This window comes from Stegastes partitus, unplaced genomic scaffold (assembly GCF_000690725.1).
Source record: "Stegastes partitus isolate 25-593 unplaced genomic scaffold, Stegastes_partitus-1.0.2 Scaffold159, whole genome shotgun sequence".
Classification (NCBI taxonomy): Eukaryota; Metazoa; Chordata; class Actinopteri; family Pomacentridae; genus Stegastes; species Stegastes partitus.
In genome coordinates, this window is record NW_007577890.1 from 291,590 (window position 1) to 309,243 (window position 17,654).

A 17,654-nucleotide genomic window follows, 5' to 3' on the forward strand; every position below is an offset into this window, starting at 1 on the left:
GTCGCTTTTCCAGTTACCAGTACAAATGTATGCTGACTCACTGAAACACTTGAATGGAACAGAGTTGATGTTATTAGTAATACCAGACCAAAGTCCAGGGTAAACATGGAGGTGAACCTTCCACGACTCCAAGTCTTCTAACTACTCTTCATGGTGTGTTCTGGTGCAGACAATTACTGTGTCACCATTCACAAACAGGACGCTACTCACACATTCTGCGATTCTCGTGTTATAAAATTTGTTAAATCCAAATTCCTGTTCTGCATCAACTCCGTACATGAGATGGAAATCTGCTAAAAAAATGTGGTGTAATGCACCAGAAATCAAAGTAACAAGTACACAGTGAAGAGCAGTTGCGAGTGTGAGAAGTGCACATTTTGCACACTCACAAACAGCATTTTTCATACAATAATGTTGGCAGAAACAGAAGCTACAGTTTAATGTTGGCTGCATCGTTTTCATTATAAAAAAAAAAAATCAGACATAAATTTTAGCCAAATGTAAAAATCCATCTCCAGGGAACATGAGGTGAGGCACACACTGCACACATTCACCTCAGATCAACAACTCAGAACACCAAACGTGAAAGGAATATTAACACTATGTTCAAGATGTCCATTCAGACAGGCGGCCCGGTCACAGCTCCTGATGCCTCTTTCTTGGCCTTCTTGTTGCCGTTTGCCTTCTGAGCCATCGTCCTCTTTAGCTGTTGCTCCTCTAGTCTCTGCTGCTTCTTCTGCAGGTACTCTGTCACATTGTCGTAGCCCACTTTGTACAAGTGCTCAAAGCGGTGGTTGGTTCTTGTGGAGGCTGTTGTGTAAAAGAACATCAGCAAGAAGAGTTTGTGAGACAAACCACTGCTGCACACTTACAGCCAACATGCACATTACAGCTGTAATGGGAGACATGAACTCAAATCTAGTTTCATACACACGAGCCAGTACTGACGGTGATACTATTGGGCATATTTGTCCCATCTGAACTTATTTTTTAAAAATGTGAGGTACAATATTGTATTGGCAAACTTTGCACCATGAGATACAGAGATCCTAGCCTATGGAAGTCTTATTCTCATAAGGGTAAAAATTTTTTCCTCCTTTATTTAGTCCTTCAGAGCTCATTTCAAAAAGGACTGATGGAGGACTAAGACTGTTTTAATGTTATGAGTACAATATGACTAGCACTTCTTTTTTTTTAAACATTTACTCATGGTACATTCATTTCAAATATTGTTGTTTTGGGCTCGATCTGATTTCAAAAAATAAATAAATAAAAAAATAAAAAAAAAAACTTCCCCTCCCGGTGAAAAAACAAGGTTAAACAACGGGGGAAGAAAAAAGGTAGAAAACGGGCCAAAAAAAAAAAAACTGAATTGAACTGAATTGAATGTTGACCAGGACAAAATCAAAATGGCAACCTTTTAGCTGGATATCATCTTGCTAACTCAGAGTAGATAAAGTATGTGAAAAATGTACATGTCTACCTAATTAAACTAAGTAAATGTCACAAATGTGTATGAAATTGCTAAAGTCAATAGATGTGAATGTGATGAGCCAATCGCCAGATCTATGTACATGGTAAGCATATATGTTGCCCATCCATCCATCATCTCTACACTGTAATCCTCACTAGGGTCGCTGGGGGCAGAGTCTATCCCAGCGGACTCGCAGCCCTATGAGTTGACCAGCATAGTTTAATGTGTTGGCATGCTAACATCTAGTCATTAGCACTGAAACCAAAGTACAGCTAAGGCTTCTGTCAGTAGGTTTACAGGTATTTGTAACCCAAAGTAGTGTACAAACTTTTAACCAGAAGATGGTGCTGGAGGAAAAGTGAGAAGATGCCCAGAGTCAGTAGCAGATTTCACTTCAATCTGTGCATCATTTATTATGTTGTTGTTTTTCTTTTTGAGATTGTTTAAAGGTGAAAAGCATTATATGATACATGTCACAGGTTGTTCCCAGTACCAGTAGGAAACACTGTGCTGTAGAGTGTCAACAAGACAAATGTTGGTGTAAATTAGTTTCAAATCATGTATGAACACCCATTATTATTATTATTAGAATTTACTGTCTTTTTGCTTCTGTGGGACATACAGCTCTGGATATTTCTTGACCTCAACAGTGAGTCTCTCTTCATCCTTTTTTCTGCACACACAGGAGGCGAGGACAGCAAGTTGCCATGGGAACCAGGAGTACAAACAGGAAGCAGGTAGGGAAAACCCCGCCTCCTCCTGGCTTTGTTTTAAAGTTGTAGAAAATTCAGCCCATAAAGGAAGAGTTTGGCCAATCAAATGTCTTTTAATACCAGATCAGAGAGAGTACATTGGAACCCAGACATGTAGCTGAATGGGATAAACAGAGGTTTTCACTGAGGAGAGGTGGGGTGTCAAGTTGCAGGTAAATGATGACTTTTAGTGTGATTATTTTTATGGGTTTGAAGCTCTTGCATGTGCCCATGGTCATAAGGTGGGACAGGCGTTGGATAGAGGGGGGAGGCAGGAGCAGCAGGAGGATGGCTGGATTTTCAAATGGGATGTTTTGGGTTGTTTTTTTTTTTTCCCTTTTCCTATATGCACACATTTGAATGTCACCATTTTCACTTTAAGAATAAATCCACGTAACACACATTTACCACACAGAATGCAATGTAATACCTCCTACACATTTTTGTCAGCTTTTTGTGGAAAAAAAAAAAGAATTCATTGTTATTTTTAGATCTGCAGACTGACTCAGACAGCACACAGCTATGCATAACATCATCCTCACAACTAGTTGGATGGTTGCAGAGCTTACACTGTTGAAACAAAAATGCTGCCGGATTTAGCCTGTGCCAGCAAACAAGATGTTTGGGGGGAGGCGGTGTGTGAAGTCAAATGACACCGTGAGTTATTTCTGTCTCAAAGTGTGAGTGGGATGTGGATAAGAGCTGGAGGACACAGCAGACGCACAAACAAGAGGCCAAAGTGTTATATGGAAGTGTGCGTGTCAAGCTCTCAGGAATAGCGAGGGGCTGAGCAGCCATTTTGTTGCCATGTTACTACAGGTTCTACATACATTATGGGATGCACATTGGCCCAAAAAGCATTTTTACAACAGACAATCTTTGCAAAAGGAATGGCTGTAAATTGGTGAATGCACTTTTCTAAATGTTACACATTCTGCTTAATGACTCTTATTTATATTATTATTAAATCGCACTATCATGAACAGCCATATGATTATTCTATTTTTAGCCCATTTGTGCTTGCAGGAAGTCACCTAACTTAGCTGGGAAAAGACCTTGGTTGTATATTATCTCTATGGGCCCTAATTTACAGAAGCTGGCAGAACATCTCATGGCGGAAGCTTGGAAAACGTTTTCAATGTTTGTAATCCAGTATTTGTGTCTTATTCCTACTGTATCCATAGTCTGTGTGTGTCTGTTGGTGAGAGAGACAGAGATGAAGATGGAGAGAGAGAGAGACAGAGAGAAAGACAAAGACAAACAGGGAGAAACAAAGAGACAGAGACTTAAGATTTACCCTCAAGTGACTCCCAGTGTGGTCTGAAGGTTTCAGTCACTCTGTTCAGGTTCGGGTTCTTGGTATCACACTAGAGAGGGCAGCAGAGCACACAGGTCAGTGAGTGTGCACACACTGGACTGAGAATTATGAGAAAATGTGAAATAGCGAAGAGCAACAGCAGCAAGAGATTAAGCAATATGCTTTAGTCTTTCAGCAAAATCATATCAATCCAGAGGAACAGCTTCTGTACCAAAGTTGAGTTAGAAACATTACATTTTAATAACAAGAAATACCCAGAGGCTGTCGACTGTGAAAACAGAGTAGATTGTGGATTCTGTGGCCACCACAAATATCCTTCTGTACTGTAAACATGCACACTTTGATTTGTGTGTTTGGACTTATTTATGCTCAGTTAGCAGAATTCTCTCCAAAAAATGAGTTCACATTATAGCAGTTCAACTGAAATAAAAGCAAGGTGAACTATAATATCAAGAAATGCATTATAAAGTCAAGCCTTAATCAGCATCAGTGCCTTGGTAATGTGTGACATTTAGAGATTTTTCCAATGAAGACTGATTTAAAGGTTTGGAAAAACAGCTAGTAAGAAGATGTTAGGATGTTTTAGTCAAACTACTGAATCCAGACTGCATTCATACTCAATGAGCTTATATTAAGTTTAATAGTACAAATTTCCTTAGCAATATTCCTAACATGGGAAAAAAAAACACTCTACATGTTGGTCCAGAAGTCACATCAAGATTTTTGACATTTACAGATTATTTTAACTTTATAATGATGTAACAGCAGACAATGAAAACACAAGGCTTTCCTGTACTTTACAGACAGCAGGGCCAGGATGGGATTATCAACGTTAACCTCCAGAAAAAGGGCTGGGCCACTGTGAATGTAAAATGAATGTACAACTTATCTATGAAAGTGAACATTTTGCTAAAATCAGTATGTAAATGTGAATGTACCTCCCAGGTGCTTTGTCTGAGTGTGTAGATCTGGAGTGGTGCATCATCGGAGTCCATCACCACCCAGAGCTGTCCTTCCATGTCAAAGGTCATGTCCAGGGGACAGTGAGGCAGGGACAGCCTGCTGTGTGGCACAAGACTCTCTTCGCCCTCCTGGTGTAGAGTGAAAAACTGAACTGTGGACATCCTGAGGACACATGGGAACACCAAATTCATCATCTGATCACTGCTATGTTTCAGGAGACTAGTTCTCAATGTGGAAGATTTCCTCATTGACTAGCCAGTTTGTGCTTTTCTAAGCCACTGACCCACTTTAAGTGTCACTGCATGATGTATAGCAGACACTACACAGCCTGGTAAACTCTGCAGTGACCTTGTGCCACATTACATCTAAAAATACATTTAACAACCAGAAGCCAAAATAGTTACATGCCATCAGAGGTGTTACTGTCCTCTGAAAGTTAAAAAGTTTGTATAAACAGTGACTCTGGAAACAGGTTTGGAATATAATTAACAGTGAGGGCCTGACATTACTACGTTCACTCACTTCCTCTGGCAACAATTTTTACATGGTTTCATATTTTCTCATTTTCATCTCCAGTAATCATTCTTGTGCTGCTGTCTTGACCAAAATTCCCTAAAAGAGACAAGTGGTATACCAATGGGACCTTTCTGGCAAAATAAAGAGACATGAAAATAAATATAACATTTTAAAATACGGGTTGGGACTCACATAGGCAACATGAATCAAGACGTACAGAAAAAAGAGTTAAAGAGTTTTCTTGATGTGTAGAATAAATCTGTAGACATCAAAACTATGAAACTACTTTTTAGGGAATCACATAGAAAAGGGAAACAAAAGTCCATCCAAATCAAAAAATGTTCAGTTTAGGAGGCTCTGTCTGCCTTGGTAACAGCTGTACACAGTTATTGGTAATGTATTAATCAGCTTCATGACGTCCTCACATGGTTTCCAGTTAACAGATGAGACTTGTCTACTAAAGTCAACTGGCAGATTTTGTTCTGTCTTCATGAGACTATCAGTTGTGTGACTGGGTATGGTTGTATAAAGAATGTGTTATTTACATCTCGCGCACATGCGTGAAGATATACAAGAATGCATATGAACAGATTTATGCTATGCAACTTTTTTCAGTTTACTACTTTACATAGCAAATCATGTCAACATTCAAACACAAGAAAGCATTGCAAAGAAAAATTATGCTGCATCTTAGAGTGTTGAACTCTAGAAGTGAAAGCATCCAAGTAAACATTTACAAGCTCTGTATTAAAGCAACAGAGCAACTTCAATCAAATCATTTAAACTCAAATCATTTTAAATTTTTTTTCTTTTTTACTATTGCCAAGTGTTTGCTCATAGGGAATTGTTGGGTTTCTCTGTTTAAAATTTGTAAGGTCTTCACCATGATATCTGATATTTATATGTACATTTTTTATTTTTTTGTTTTTTCCTGTGTCGTATCTGTGTACATCTGTTGAAAGCTGCTGTCAACGATGTGAATTTCTCCTTGTGAGATAAATAAAGGCATATCTTATCTTATCTTATCTTATCTTATCTTATGAAAAGTGCTTTAATAGGACATATGCTGTGAATTGGGGTTGTATAAAAATGACTGAACTGAAAAAAATGGAATTGAATTGAACTGAACCCACCGTTGCCAACTGCTTGCTCAGAGGGAGTCCAAAAGTTACTTTGGATTGTTGGGTTCTCTTTTAAATGTGCAAGGTCTATACCTGACTACGTTAAGTGCTGTGTGCTGACATATGTTGTAAACTGCGCTATACAAATAAAATTGACGTGACTTGATTTACATACAGTTGTGTGTTCACATTCCAGCAGCAGTGCAGGTGACAAATGACTGACACAGGAAGTTACGCTCACCTTTCACACTGCACAGCGACATGGTGTCCATCAGGGGAGCTAATGATTCGGCACACAGCTGGATTCTGGGAAATAACAGACAGAGAGTGATGAAGCTGTTACTACATTCTTATTGTTCAAATATGTGAAATTTTACTGTCTGTTTTTCTCCTGCTGATTGACAGGTCATACCTTCATTCCACAGAGTAGACTCAATGACAACAAGCACTAATTATGTTTACACAGTTAAAGAATTGGTTCCTTTCCACCGTTGCCGAGTGCTTGCTCTAAGGGAGTCCAAAGGCAACTTTGGATTGTTGGGTTTAAATTTGTAGGGTATATACCTTAAGCAATACACTTATGTTAAGCGCTGTGAGATGACATAGGTTGTAAACTGTGCTATACAAATAAAATTGAATCGAATCAATTGAATTAATGTCTTTTTTTTTCAATTCAGTTTTATTTATATCGCGCAGCTGGGGTGGAGATAGCAGGATAGCACATGGAGAGCAGCAACAATAAATATTTTGGGGGTCGGTGAGGCCAGCGGCTGCAGATCAGAGACGTGAAGCAAGCACAGGTCTTGGTGCCGGATGCCACAGGGAAAATTAGACCTAAAAATAGCCTTCATATTTTATCCATTAATATTCTCTGAACTGTGAATGTAAAAATCAATTATGATCTCTAGGTTATTTATTATCTATGTGTTCATTTTAAGTACATGTATCCTTACAGCTGTGGAAATATTTTTGTTAGTAGGGTAACCTTCTCAGAACAGTTGTTGAAGAAATGCCAAACGGTCAAAAGGTCTGAGGTCAACCAGAGTAGATATTTTTACACTCCTAAAGAGGTTTTGGGAAGAAGGACTCAGTGGTTCTTATATAGTATGGAAACTGATATCAGGGTTACATTTACATATAAAGTCAGGTCTATAAATATCTGTACATTGACACAATTGTCAGCATTTCAGCTCTGTACACCTCCACAATGGACTTGAAATGAAACAATAAAGATGTGCTTTAAGAGCAGACTATCAACTTTAGTTTAAGGGTATTTACATGCAAATCAGGTGGACGATGTAGGAACTACATCACCTTTTATGCGCCCTCCAACTTTTTAAGGGACCAAAAGTAATAGGACAATGGGCTGCTCAGCTGTTCCATGGCCAGGTGTGTGTTATTCCCTTATTATCTCATTTACAAGGAGCAAGTAAAAGGTCTAGAATCCATTTCAAGTGTGGTATTTGCGTTTGGAATCTGGTGAGGTCAACTCTCAATCCTAAGTCCAAAGAGCTGTCACTATCAATAAAGATACAATTTGGCTGAAAAATCTAAACAAACCTTTCAGAGACAGCAAAAACATTAGGTGTGGCCAAATCAACAGTTTGGTACATTCTTAAAAAGGAAGAACGCACTGGTGAGCTCTGTAACACCAAAAGACCCAGAAGACCACAGAAAACCGGTGTGGGGGATGACAGAAGAATTCTTTCCCTGGTCAAGAAAATCCCCTTCACCACAGTTGGCCAGATCAAGAACACTCTCCAAGACGGAGTCACATCTGTGTCAAAGTAAACAATTAAGAGAAGACTTCACCAGAGTGAATACAGAGCGTTCACCACAAAGTGTAAAGCACTGGTGAGCCTCAAAAACATTAAGGCCAGATTAGAGTTTGGCAAAAAACAGCTAAAAGAACCTGTGCAGTTGTGGAACATCCACTGGACAGATGAGACAAAGATGACCAGCGACATGGTGGACATGTGGACAACATGGATCAACTTGTACCAGACTAATGGGAAGAGAAGAGTATAGAGAAGGGAAGGAGCTGCTCCAGATCCAAAACATAGCACCTCATCAGTGAAGCATGGCGGTGGCAGTATAATAGTATGACGGGTGGGCATGTATGGCTGCCAGTGGAGCTGGTTCTCTTGTGTGTATTGATGATGAAACTGCTGACAAAAGCAGCAAGTTTTCTGAAGTGTTTCAGGCAACATCTGCTCATATTCAGCTTAATGCTTCAGAACTCATTGGACAGTGCTTCACAGTGCAGATGCACAATGACCTGAACCATTCTGCGAAAGCAACCAAAGAGTTTGTCAAGGCAAAGAAGTGGAATGTTCCACAATGGCCAAGTCAATCACCTGACCTGAATCCAACTGAGCATGCATTTCTCTTGCTGAAGACAAAATTGAAGGGAAAATACCCCAAGAACCAGCAGGAAGTGAAGACAGCAGCAGTAGAGGCCTGGCAGAGCATCACCAGGGACCAAACCCACCGTCTGCTGATGTCTAAGGCTTTCAGACTTCAGGCTGTTATTGACTGATTTATGATTATGTTAGTCTGTCCAATTACCCTTATAAAGATGGAGGGCACATATAAAAGGTGTTGTAGTTCCTACACCGCCCACCTGATTTGGATTTGAATACCCTCAAACTAAAGCTGATAGTCATTTCATATCCATTGTGGAGGTGTACAGAGCTGAAATGCTGACAACTGTGTCAATGTCCAAATATTTTTGGACTTGACTGTATGTATACTGACACGTGTAAAGGAATTTCTGACCATCTGTTCACTACAAAAGTTGGTGCATTTTTACTTCACCTTAAGAAACTGGACAAACTGTCTGCTTCTCCACATTGTATACAATATTAAATCTGTCAACGACCCAGCAAAGTGTTCTATGCAGGGGTGTGCATCTCTACCTTAAGAGGCGATCTGATATGAATCTAGATACATGGGGTACGATATGATTCACGAACAGTCCATTTTAACACATTACGATGCGATTCAATTCAATGCAGCTTGAATCTATTTGTGTGGTGAAAAAAATTAGAGAGAAATGTATCTGGTGTGAACAATTTAGTGTTTATTTTTCGAATACACACAGACAAGACAGACTGCTGATGTATTAAATATGAGAAAATATTAACATTAACCCCTTCAGTGCATTGCAATCCATAAACTTTGCAAACTGAACACATTCAACGTGGCCTCAGTTTGTTCATATGATTTTATCAAACCAGACTAATGTTGTGCTGCGTGTTGTTGTGGTGGGAGGCTGCTGGGTGTGTTTCTGTGAACACACCAGAGTTAAGCTTTAAGTTCTGCTCTGGATTGCTGACACTGAATGCACAGACTGACACACGACACACAACACAACACAACACAACACAACACGCTTCTATGTTGGGGGGTTTTTCTTGGCCAGACAATGAAATGTTTTGTGTGTCATTATTAAACAGGCAGTGTTTGTCTGTGTTCAGTTGTGACTATCAGCAGTTGACCAGAGGGCTCCAGAGAGATGAGTGGGTTAGCAGGTATGTTGATCCTAAAGTCAGAGTTTTCAGGGTCACGAAGGTGGCTGTCTTTTTTACCTGCTAGCTCTCCATGGTAACTGATGCTGTGAAGCTAGAGCTCCATGGTAACTGATGCTGTGAAGCTAGAGCTCCATGGTAACTGATGCTGTGGAGCTAACCTGGTCGGGAGCAGGGTATGTTCAGAGTTTCAGATTTAAATCAGCTGAAGGAGCGTCTCACTTTAACCAGATCGTTTCCTGACTATTATTTATGAGTGATACAGATTCTCAGCTGAGGGAATATGTTTTATCTGCAAACATGCTGAGCTGTACCGTACCAATATCACTGAATGAAGCCGTGTAGTTTCAGCATCACACACTGTAAATATCACGTTGCGATGGGAACCTGACATGTTTAGTTGGCGATGCAGAAATCACATAAATATGCTTTTATGTTTGGCTCTAATTTGCTGTAAGGTCCGTTTACTCTGCTGCTACTGCAGCTGATAGAACACAGATTACAACATGAATTATTCTGCTGGTATTTATTACAGAGAATATTCAATCAATAACTTAGATTTTGCTTTGATTTGACCAGAAATGAAAGGGATTTCCTGCATTATGGGACAGTCTGGATAATGGGAGTGCAGCTAGAAGTAGGGACTAGTGGTTGGTTTACTACTGACTATTGCACAAATAGGCACACAGAGAATGACCTGCTAAATGTCAGGCAGAACAGTGCAACAATGAAAATGTTTAGTTGCACCTTACAGATTTCTCTGGAGCCCTGGACTATATTTTATTTTGTCACTTTTCTGATGTGAAGACACTATACAGGCTACAAACCAGCTTCTAAGCAGTACACAGTATGAAGTGAGACACGTTATTGTTCTTAGTGCTGTAGGAGGAAGCAGACTGTGGTTACCTTTGCTTTGTCAGCCTCAGAGTTCTGTGTCTGTCCAAACTGTCCAAGGTCCCAGCTCTGCAGCCTGCGGCCGGACTCATACTCCCAAAGCTTCACAGTTCCGTCCTGACAAACAAACACACTACAGATAACCCTGAAACTCAACTGGACATTGGTTTTTATTTGCTCATGATGAAAGCTCATGATGATAACTTTGACATTATGTTATCAAAGTTTTAATCTACAAGAGAGCTGCGCTGCAATCAAGTTTGCACAAAGTTTTGTCTCAGTAAAAAAAAAAAAAATTTAAAAATCTGATTTTGACTAGCGGTTTGTTTTCTTAATCTGATTTGCATAGTGTGTTAATCAGCAGACTTTTCACCCCTACTTACTTTTCCTACTCTGTAGTACAGTATGTGACTTAAGCTTGACTCTTTATGTGTCTATGAACATGTGGAAAAGAACTCGGGAGAGAGTCACCAGGCGTGACATGAGGCTGAACCACCAAGCACAGAACTCTTCAGGAAAGGAGCTACAATCGTCACATTCCTCAAATCAAGACACTCCTTTAAAAAGTGTGTTTTATCAAATCAAAGTCAATGCAGCTGTCTACCAGGTGATTTTAGAGCACTTCCTGCTTCTATTTGCTGACAAGCCTTACGGACATGCCAATTTCCTTTTCCAGTAAGATTTAGTAGCTGAAAAGAAAAAAATTTTTTGCTAACCATGATATTACTCACCTGACCTGAACCCCATACAACCCTATATGGTGTATGGTCAAGAGGAAGATGAAAAAAACACAGACCCCAAAATACAGACATGCTGAAGGCCACCACCCAACCTGGCCTTCAATACCACCTCAGCAGGGCCACAGGCTGATCGCCTCCATGTCACGCTGCATTGATGCTGTAATTCATGGTACAGGAGCCCCAACCAAGTACTGAGTATATAAATGCACATACTTCTCAGAAGCTGAACATTTCTTTATTGTAAATCCTTTTTGTGATTGACCTTTGAATGTATTTTAATCATTTGAAATTATGGAGTTTAAAATTTTCATGAGCCATAGGACCATAATCAGTGCAGTTAAAACAAACGAAAGACTTGAAATATCTCACTTTACCTAAAATGGACATAGAATGTCAGTGATTTTACACTTTAATGTAACTTAAGGAAATGCACACATACCCCTGATCCGGACAGCAGCCAATGTGGGTGTCCTGATGGGATATGTAGGGCACTGACAAACCTAAAAGAAAGCAGAACAAAACATCAGCAGCAACCCAGGAAACCTCAATGAGCATACACACTATCAAAGTTCTTCACATTCTTTCATGCACTGTGGTACTGTACTGAAACTTCTCAGGTCGTCCCTTTCGGTTCAGGTACTTACTGTTGATGTCCCAGGCAGAAGGACTGGATGTTGTATGGAGACCCGTAGTGGCTAACTCTGATCTTCTCATCACGGTCAGCTGTGATGATGTATTTGTTGTCCGGCGATATGGTCTGAAAGACAGTCGAAGAAGGCAATCAATCTGTCACTCACTTCATTAAGTTTCTTTTAAATACTTAAAATTTAAACTCGTGCTTGGAGTATGACAAAACGTTTTCATCACAACATCCAGTTATGGACATGCAGGGTTAGTGTTTATCGGTCTAACACACTTCATTTCCCAGTCACAGTGCCAAGGTATAAATGCTGGATTATTATTTTTGAGCGTACACAGAAAACGAACAGCTAGTGGATTGTGATGCGATTTTAAACTGACTGCAGGTGGTGATGTTGATTCTCTACCATCTGTTAATCAGACAGTGGAGGCTACAGGAGATGCTGCAGTAAAATGCAATTTAATGTTTTGACAGCAGTCACTTCACCCTTTTTCTGTTTGGATTCTGCCACTAGAGTTCAAGTGAAATACAGTACACTACCAAAAAGAGTACACTCCTGTGCAATATCATTTGATGTCAAATGATTCAAAACGGTGTCAGCTTACAGTAAATGCATTCTGTTAAGTTACTCTGTAGACTACGTTTTCTTTTGAACAATAAAAAACAAGTACTTTAGAAAGATTATATTGAAAAGTAGAAACTGAATGCCACAAAAGTGATCACTGCAACACAAGTTAGAAAATCTGTGGTCACTGAAACACTTGAAGATTTGTGATTTATTTTTTATTTTCTGATTACATCAGCGTAATTGCATGAATATGTTTTAAAAGATGACCAGCAAATTTTCTTAGTTTTGGACCTTCGGGCTCTGTCTATCTGCATGACTGCATCACAGCTCCACATGGAAAAGAACTAAAAAGAAGGTTAATCTGATTGTGAGACTTCAAAAAGAAGGAAAAGGACACAAGAAATTAGGAGGTATAGATTGAGTTATAGTACCACGAATCAGAGCTGCAGTGGCTGTCCTTCTAATATTTTAGGAGGACAATGGTATGGAAGGGTATGGATAGTGCACAACTTGCATTTTTTTTGTATTCATTCTACCTGCACACACAGCTAAATAAATATCTAGTGCAGTGCTTCATAGCTGATGAGAATTAAAATCCCAGCATGCTTGTAACAACTAACATCTGATTTACTTACTTAATTACAACTTGTAAACAATTATATTTGTTTAGAAGTTATGTTTTGTTTCAGTGTCAGTCATGAAGCTCCTACATTTGTGTTGTTGGTTTACTGTCACAGCTTAATGAGGGCTATACTATGAGGCAAGATTAGTGGGATAGCAGGTATGTTGATCCTAAAGTCAGAGTTTTCAGTGTCACGAAGGTGGCTGTCTTTTTACCTGCAAGATCTCCATGGTAACTGATGCTGTGGAGCTAGGTCTCCGTGGTATCGGATGCTGTGGATCTAACACGGTCATTAAGTTCAGACTTTCAGATTTAAATCTGCTAAAAGATGCGTCTCTTTCATCAAATCGTTTCCTGATGATTCTCTTATGAGCAATACAGATTCTGTGTTTTATCTGCTAACACGCTGATCTGTGCGTTACTAATATCACTGAATGAAGCCGTGTAGTTACAGTATCACACACAGTAAACATTGCGTTGCCAGATGTGTATTTAGTTGGTGATGCAGAAATCACATAAATATGTTTTATGTTTGGCTTGTTTACTCTGCAGCAGATAGAACTCAGGTTAGAAAACTGATTGTTATACTGGTATTTATTACATCCATCCATCATCTATGCACCGCTTAATCCTCACTAGGGTTGCGGAGGGGCTGGAGCCTATCCCAGCCGACCCAGGGCAAAGGCAGGGGACACCCTGGACAGGTCACCAGTCTATCGCAGGGCGTATTTACTACAGAGAATATTCAACCAGTCACATAAATTTCACTTTGATTTGGCCAAAATTAAAGTGATTTCCTGCATTATGGGACAGAGTCAGACCTAAATGACTTTCAATACAAGATCATGTTTAAATATATGAAGTTTAAAGTTTAATAGGTTTAAGGTGCAGCTGTCAGAAATAAGCAGCTACATCAGTAAAATATTATATATTAACATGTTTAACAGTTTTCTACCAGCATTCCTGTCTTGAACCGTTTGCAGTTGCGGTGCTTTTCACCGTCATATATTTTTATGTTCCTCGTTGTTTCCATTAAAACAACGTGTTGACTGAAGCAGCTGCACATTGTTTCATTTTATGCAGATGACAAGTCACGTAAACGCCTCCTTTTATGTGAACAGAGTCTGAAGCAGGACGTCTGAGTGGACAAAGAAAGTTGGTAACCACCTTTGTGATACCTGTGATCTCTGACTGGAGCTTTAGTTTCTGTCGACTTCAACAAAGAAAGCCTGGATATGTTAAACTTTCTTTGTAGTACTGCCCTCAGGACTCTGGTTGGATTGTGAAATGGCATCACTGACATGTATGCACAAAATAAACCGGTGCTGCTGTTTCTTACCACAGCTAGCAGCATGGACAGGTGGCCCATCTTCAGCTTGCCCCCCCTCTGCGGCTCCACAACTGAGAAAGAGTACACATCTCCTGATTTGTCAGCGACAAGCAGCTCGTCCTCAGCCTGACTGAATACCAGGGACGTGCACCGTCTTACCACCCACCTGTTAAACACACACACACACACACACACACACACACACACACACACACTTTTGTTTTCATCACATCAGTACAGTGCATGAAGCTGCTGTGATTGGAGGACAGATGTTAAGTCATACATGATGCTGACGCAACGCCATGAAGGCTCACAGCTAAACAGAACCAGTCTCTTGGTGTCATCAGTCAACGCCACCAGCTTTCCAGATGGAGATACAGCAAAGGCAAGGACTGTGTCACTTCCAGTTTCCTCTGTGGCACCGCCCTGACTGTTGACAGAGCAGGAGAGCGACAGCTGTAAAATTGCGTTTCATAATTCCTTGTATACTAAATCTGTTTTTTTTCCTCCTATACATTTGTCCAAATGTATTTTCTCTTTTCCTTTTTCTTGTCCTTTTATGCACTTTTTTACTTCTTTGCAATACACAAACACTTGACTGACTTGACAACTAGTAAGCTTTTAACTGTTTTTACCTGTTGTTGTCATCCTTTGGCTTCTTCTCAGCAGTGCTGCAGTCAAACACAAACCGTTCTCTGCAATAAAGTGTAGAAAGCTAATATGTTCAATCTGGATGGTGCCAGTTTCACAGGTACTTTTTATTTTTAACCAATCATCTACATTTATATGATTTCACTTTGATTTAACGTTACCAAAAACGACTAGAAGCTGACACTAAAAGTCCAGTCAGATTTATAATTGTCAAACAACAATGTCCTTCTTCTCTGTCTAAAGTATCAGAAAACAGGAGGGGAAAACCCTATCGTAAATTTCTAGAGCTCACATTTTCAAACATTTTGTTTTGTCTGACCAACACTCCAATCTGCAAAGATATCACCATATTATTGACATGCAGCAAATCATCAGACTGGTGAATCTGGATTCAGTCTGACAGTGCTTGGTACGCTTATGATAATTAAATAATTCCTGTTTTATATAACTATATAACTCGCCACGTGTGTTGCACCCATAAGTGAACATACAACTATTCTCTACTTTATAGTGTTGTCTTTAGATGTGCCATATCAGCTTTCGACATACATCTCCCTTTTGGTTAAAAAATACTGAAATCTAGTCAGGATATTTCACCAGTAGGAGAACATTAGCACCTCTCTTTTTACCCCTTGACACTACAGAAAGTGGCCAAAATTACAGGTTTGATGCAACTGTAAAAAAAGGGGGCTTTTAGATGTCTGTTTTTGGCCCATAGTTTGACTAGAGGAGCCATGAGCTGTGACTGAGACCAACTCTCTGAACACCTCGATAATCTTAATAATCTAACAATAATCTAACAAGCACAGACTCAAGGTAGCCATGTCCATGTTTCACAGTCTGCCATTCTTGGATGACACAGTGTTCAGTGGTTAGCACTGTCACCTCCCTCAGGCTGTGAACTGCAGGTCAGCTGGAAGCTTTCAGTGCAGCGTTTTCATGCACTCCCTGTCCCTGCATGGATTTCCTCCCACAGTTAAAGACATGCATGGTAGGGTAACTGGCGACTCTACATTGGCCGTAAATGTGAGCGTGAGCATGTGTGGTAGTTTGTCCCTCTGTGTTAGCTTTCTGACGAGCTGGTGACCTGTCCAGGGTGTACCCAGGTATCACACCATGCCTGCTTCAAGAGGCTCCAGCCCACTGTGACCCTCCACAGGATAAAGGTGTTACAGCAAATGGATGACTGGGAAAGCTCTAACTTTATTTCACATGTCCAAAGGACATTCTCAAAGACGCACTGGGACTTGTTAAAATGCATTTTAGCACCTCCAGTCCAGCCCACTTTGAATCAGTAGGTAACATTAGCTACAACCAAACACTGCTGTCTTGGTTCACCTTCACCCTGCCAACTGCTCCCACGGACCTGAAACTTGCTAAAAGCTTAAACAGCTTTGGTAATCAGAACCTCGGGCTGCTCTGAGATGCTCTTGTAACCTGTCCCTTGACCACGTTTGGAAGGTATTTCCAGTCTTACAGCAACCTGGAATGAAATCGAGACACGGCTGGCCGGCAAAGACGCGCTATCCACTCGAAAACAGCCAGTAAAATATCACGGACACTCGTAAAGTCATTCCAACCTGGCGTCTTTGCTGTGAATTGCTACGAGTTTCTTGTTGCAGGTAAAAACAAACCAGTCTCCACAGAAAGCGGCGGCAGCCATGATGGCGGCGACGGGAGCTCATGCGGAGAGCAGTGTTTGGTCGCGCGCAAAATACGTCACCGCACACACCGAAGACACGCCCCCTCGAGAAAGTACACAATGTTCCGCGTGGAGCGATCACACGCGTGGCTTTCAGAACAATAGTGCACCGATAAAGCTGGGGCAGCTGTGGCTGCGATACATGACGAAAAAAACTACGTTCACTGTTCCAGAATCAGGTTCAGTCCGGATATGTACACGCTGCGTGTACTCACAGTACACACACCAATACATACATTGCACACAGCAACACATGCAGTCCTGACAGCAACACATACTCACAGTAGACACAACAACACATGCAGTATTTACGACAACACATTTACACTGAAACCAACATTATACTCTAGGCAGACCTAGACCCGGGCGGTGGTCGGTGGGGGCGTTACCGTCCATGTGTTACATAAACCCTGGTGACGGCTGACAGAGCCGTTCTGCTGCGAGCCGCNAACACAGAGCTCTGTGGAACTCCATAACTAACTCTAATGCGGGTGGAGGAATCATCATTAACATGAGCAAACTGAATCTGTCTGATCCACATGATTTAATCCAGTTTAGTGCAGTTCCTTTAAGCCCAATTAAACATTCCTGTCTCTGTAATAAGATGCTGTGATCCACTGGATCAGATGCAGCACTGAGATCCAGCAGAACCAGCATATGAACTAGTCCGTTGTCTGAAGCTATAAGAAGATCATTAGTGACCTTCATCAGTGCTGTCTCTGTACTATGATGCATTCTAAATCTTATCACACATAAACTTTAGCTAAAAGGCAAAATTAGTTTAGTCCGCTTTTAAGTCGCTTTTCCAGTTACCAGTACAAATGTATGCTGAC

General features: G+C 40.5%; 1 protein-coding gene across 1 annotated transcript; it reads right to left on the minus strand.

The window, feature by feature from the left end:
• Positions 1 to 348: 348 nt before the first annotated feature.
• wdr4 (WD repeat domain 4) lies at positions 349 to 16,807 on the minus strand. Its single transcript, XM_008279436.1, has 11 exons — positions 16,700 to 16,807; positions 15,104 to 15,163; positions 14,752 to 14,898; positions 14,478 to 14,634; positions 11,953 to 12,065; positions 11,748 to 11,808; positions 10,581 to 10,685; positions 6,386 to 6,450; positions 4,483 to 4,669; positions 3,524 to 3,593; positions 349 to 810 (listed from the first exon to the last, which is right to left on the minus strand). The coding sequence occupies exons 1-11, from the start codon at positions 16,780 to 16,782 to the stop codon at positions 620 to 622; spliced, it is 1,239 nt and encodes a 412-aa protein (XP_008277658.1). The 5' UTR covers positions 16,783 to 16,807; the 3' UTR covers positions 349 to 619.
• Positions 16,808 to 17,654: the final 847 nt, after the last annotated feature.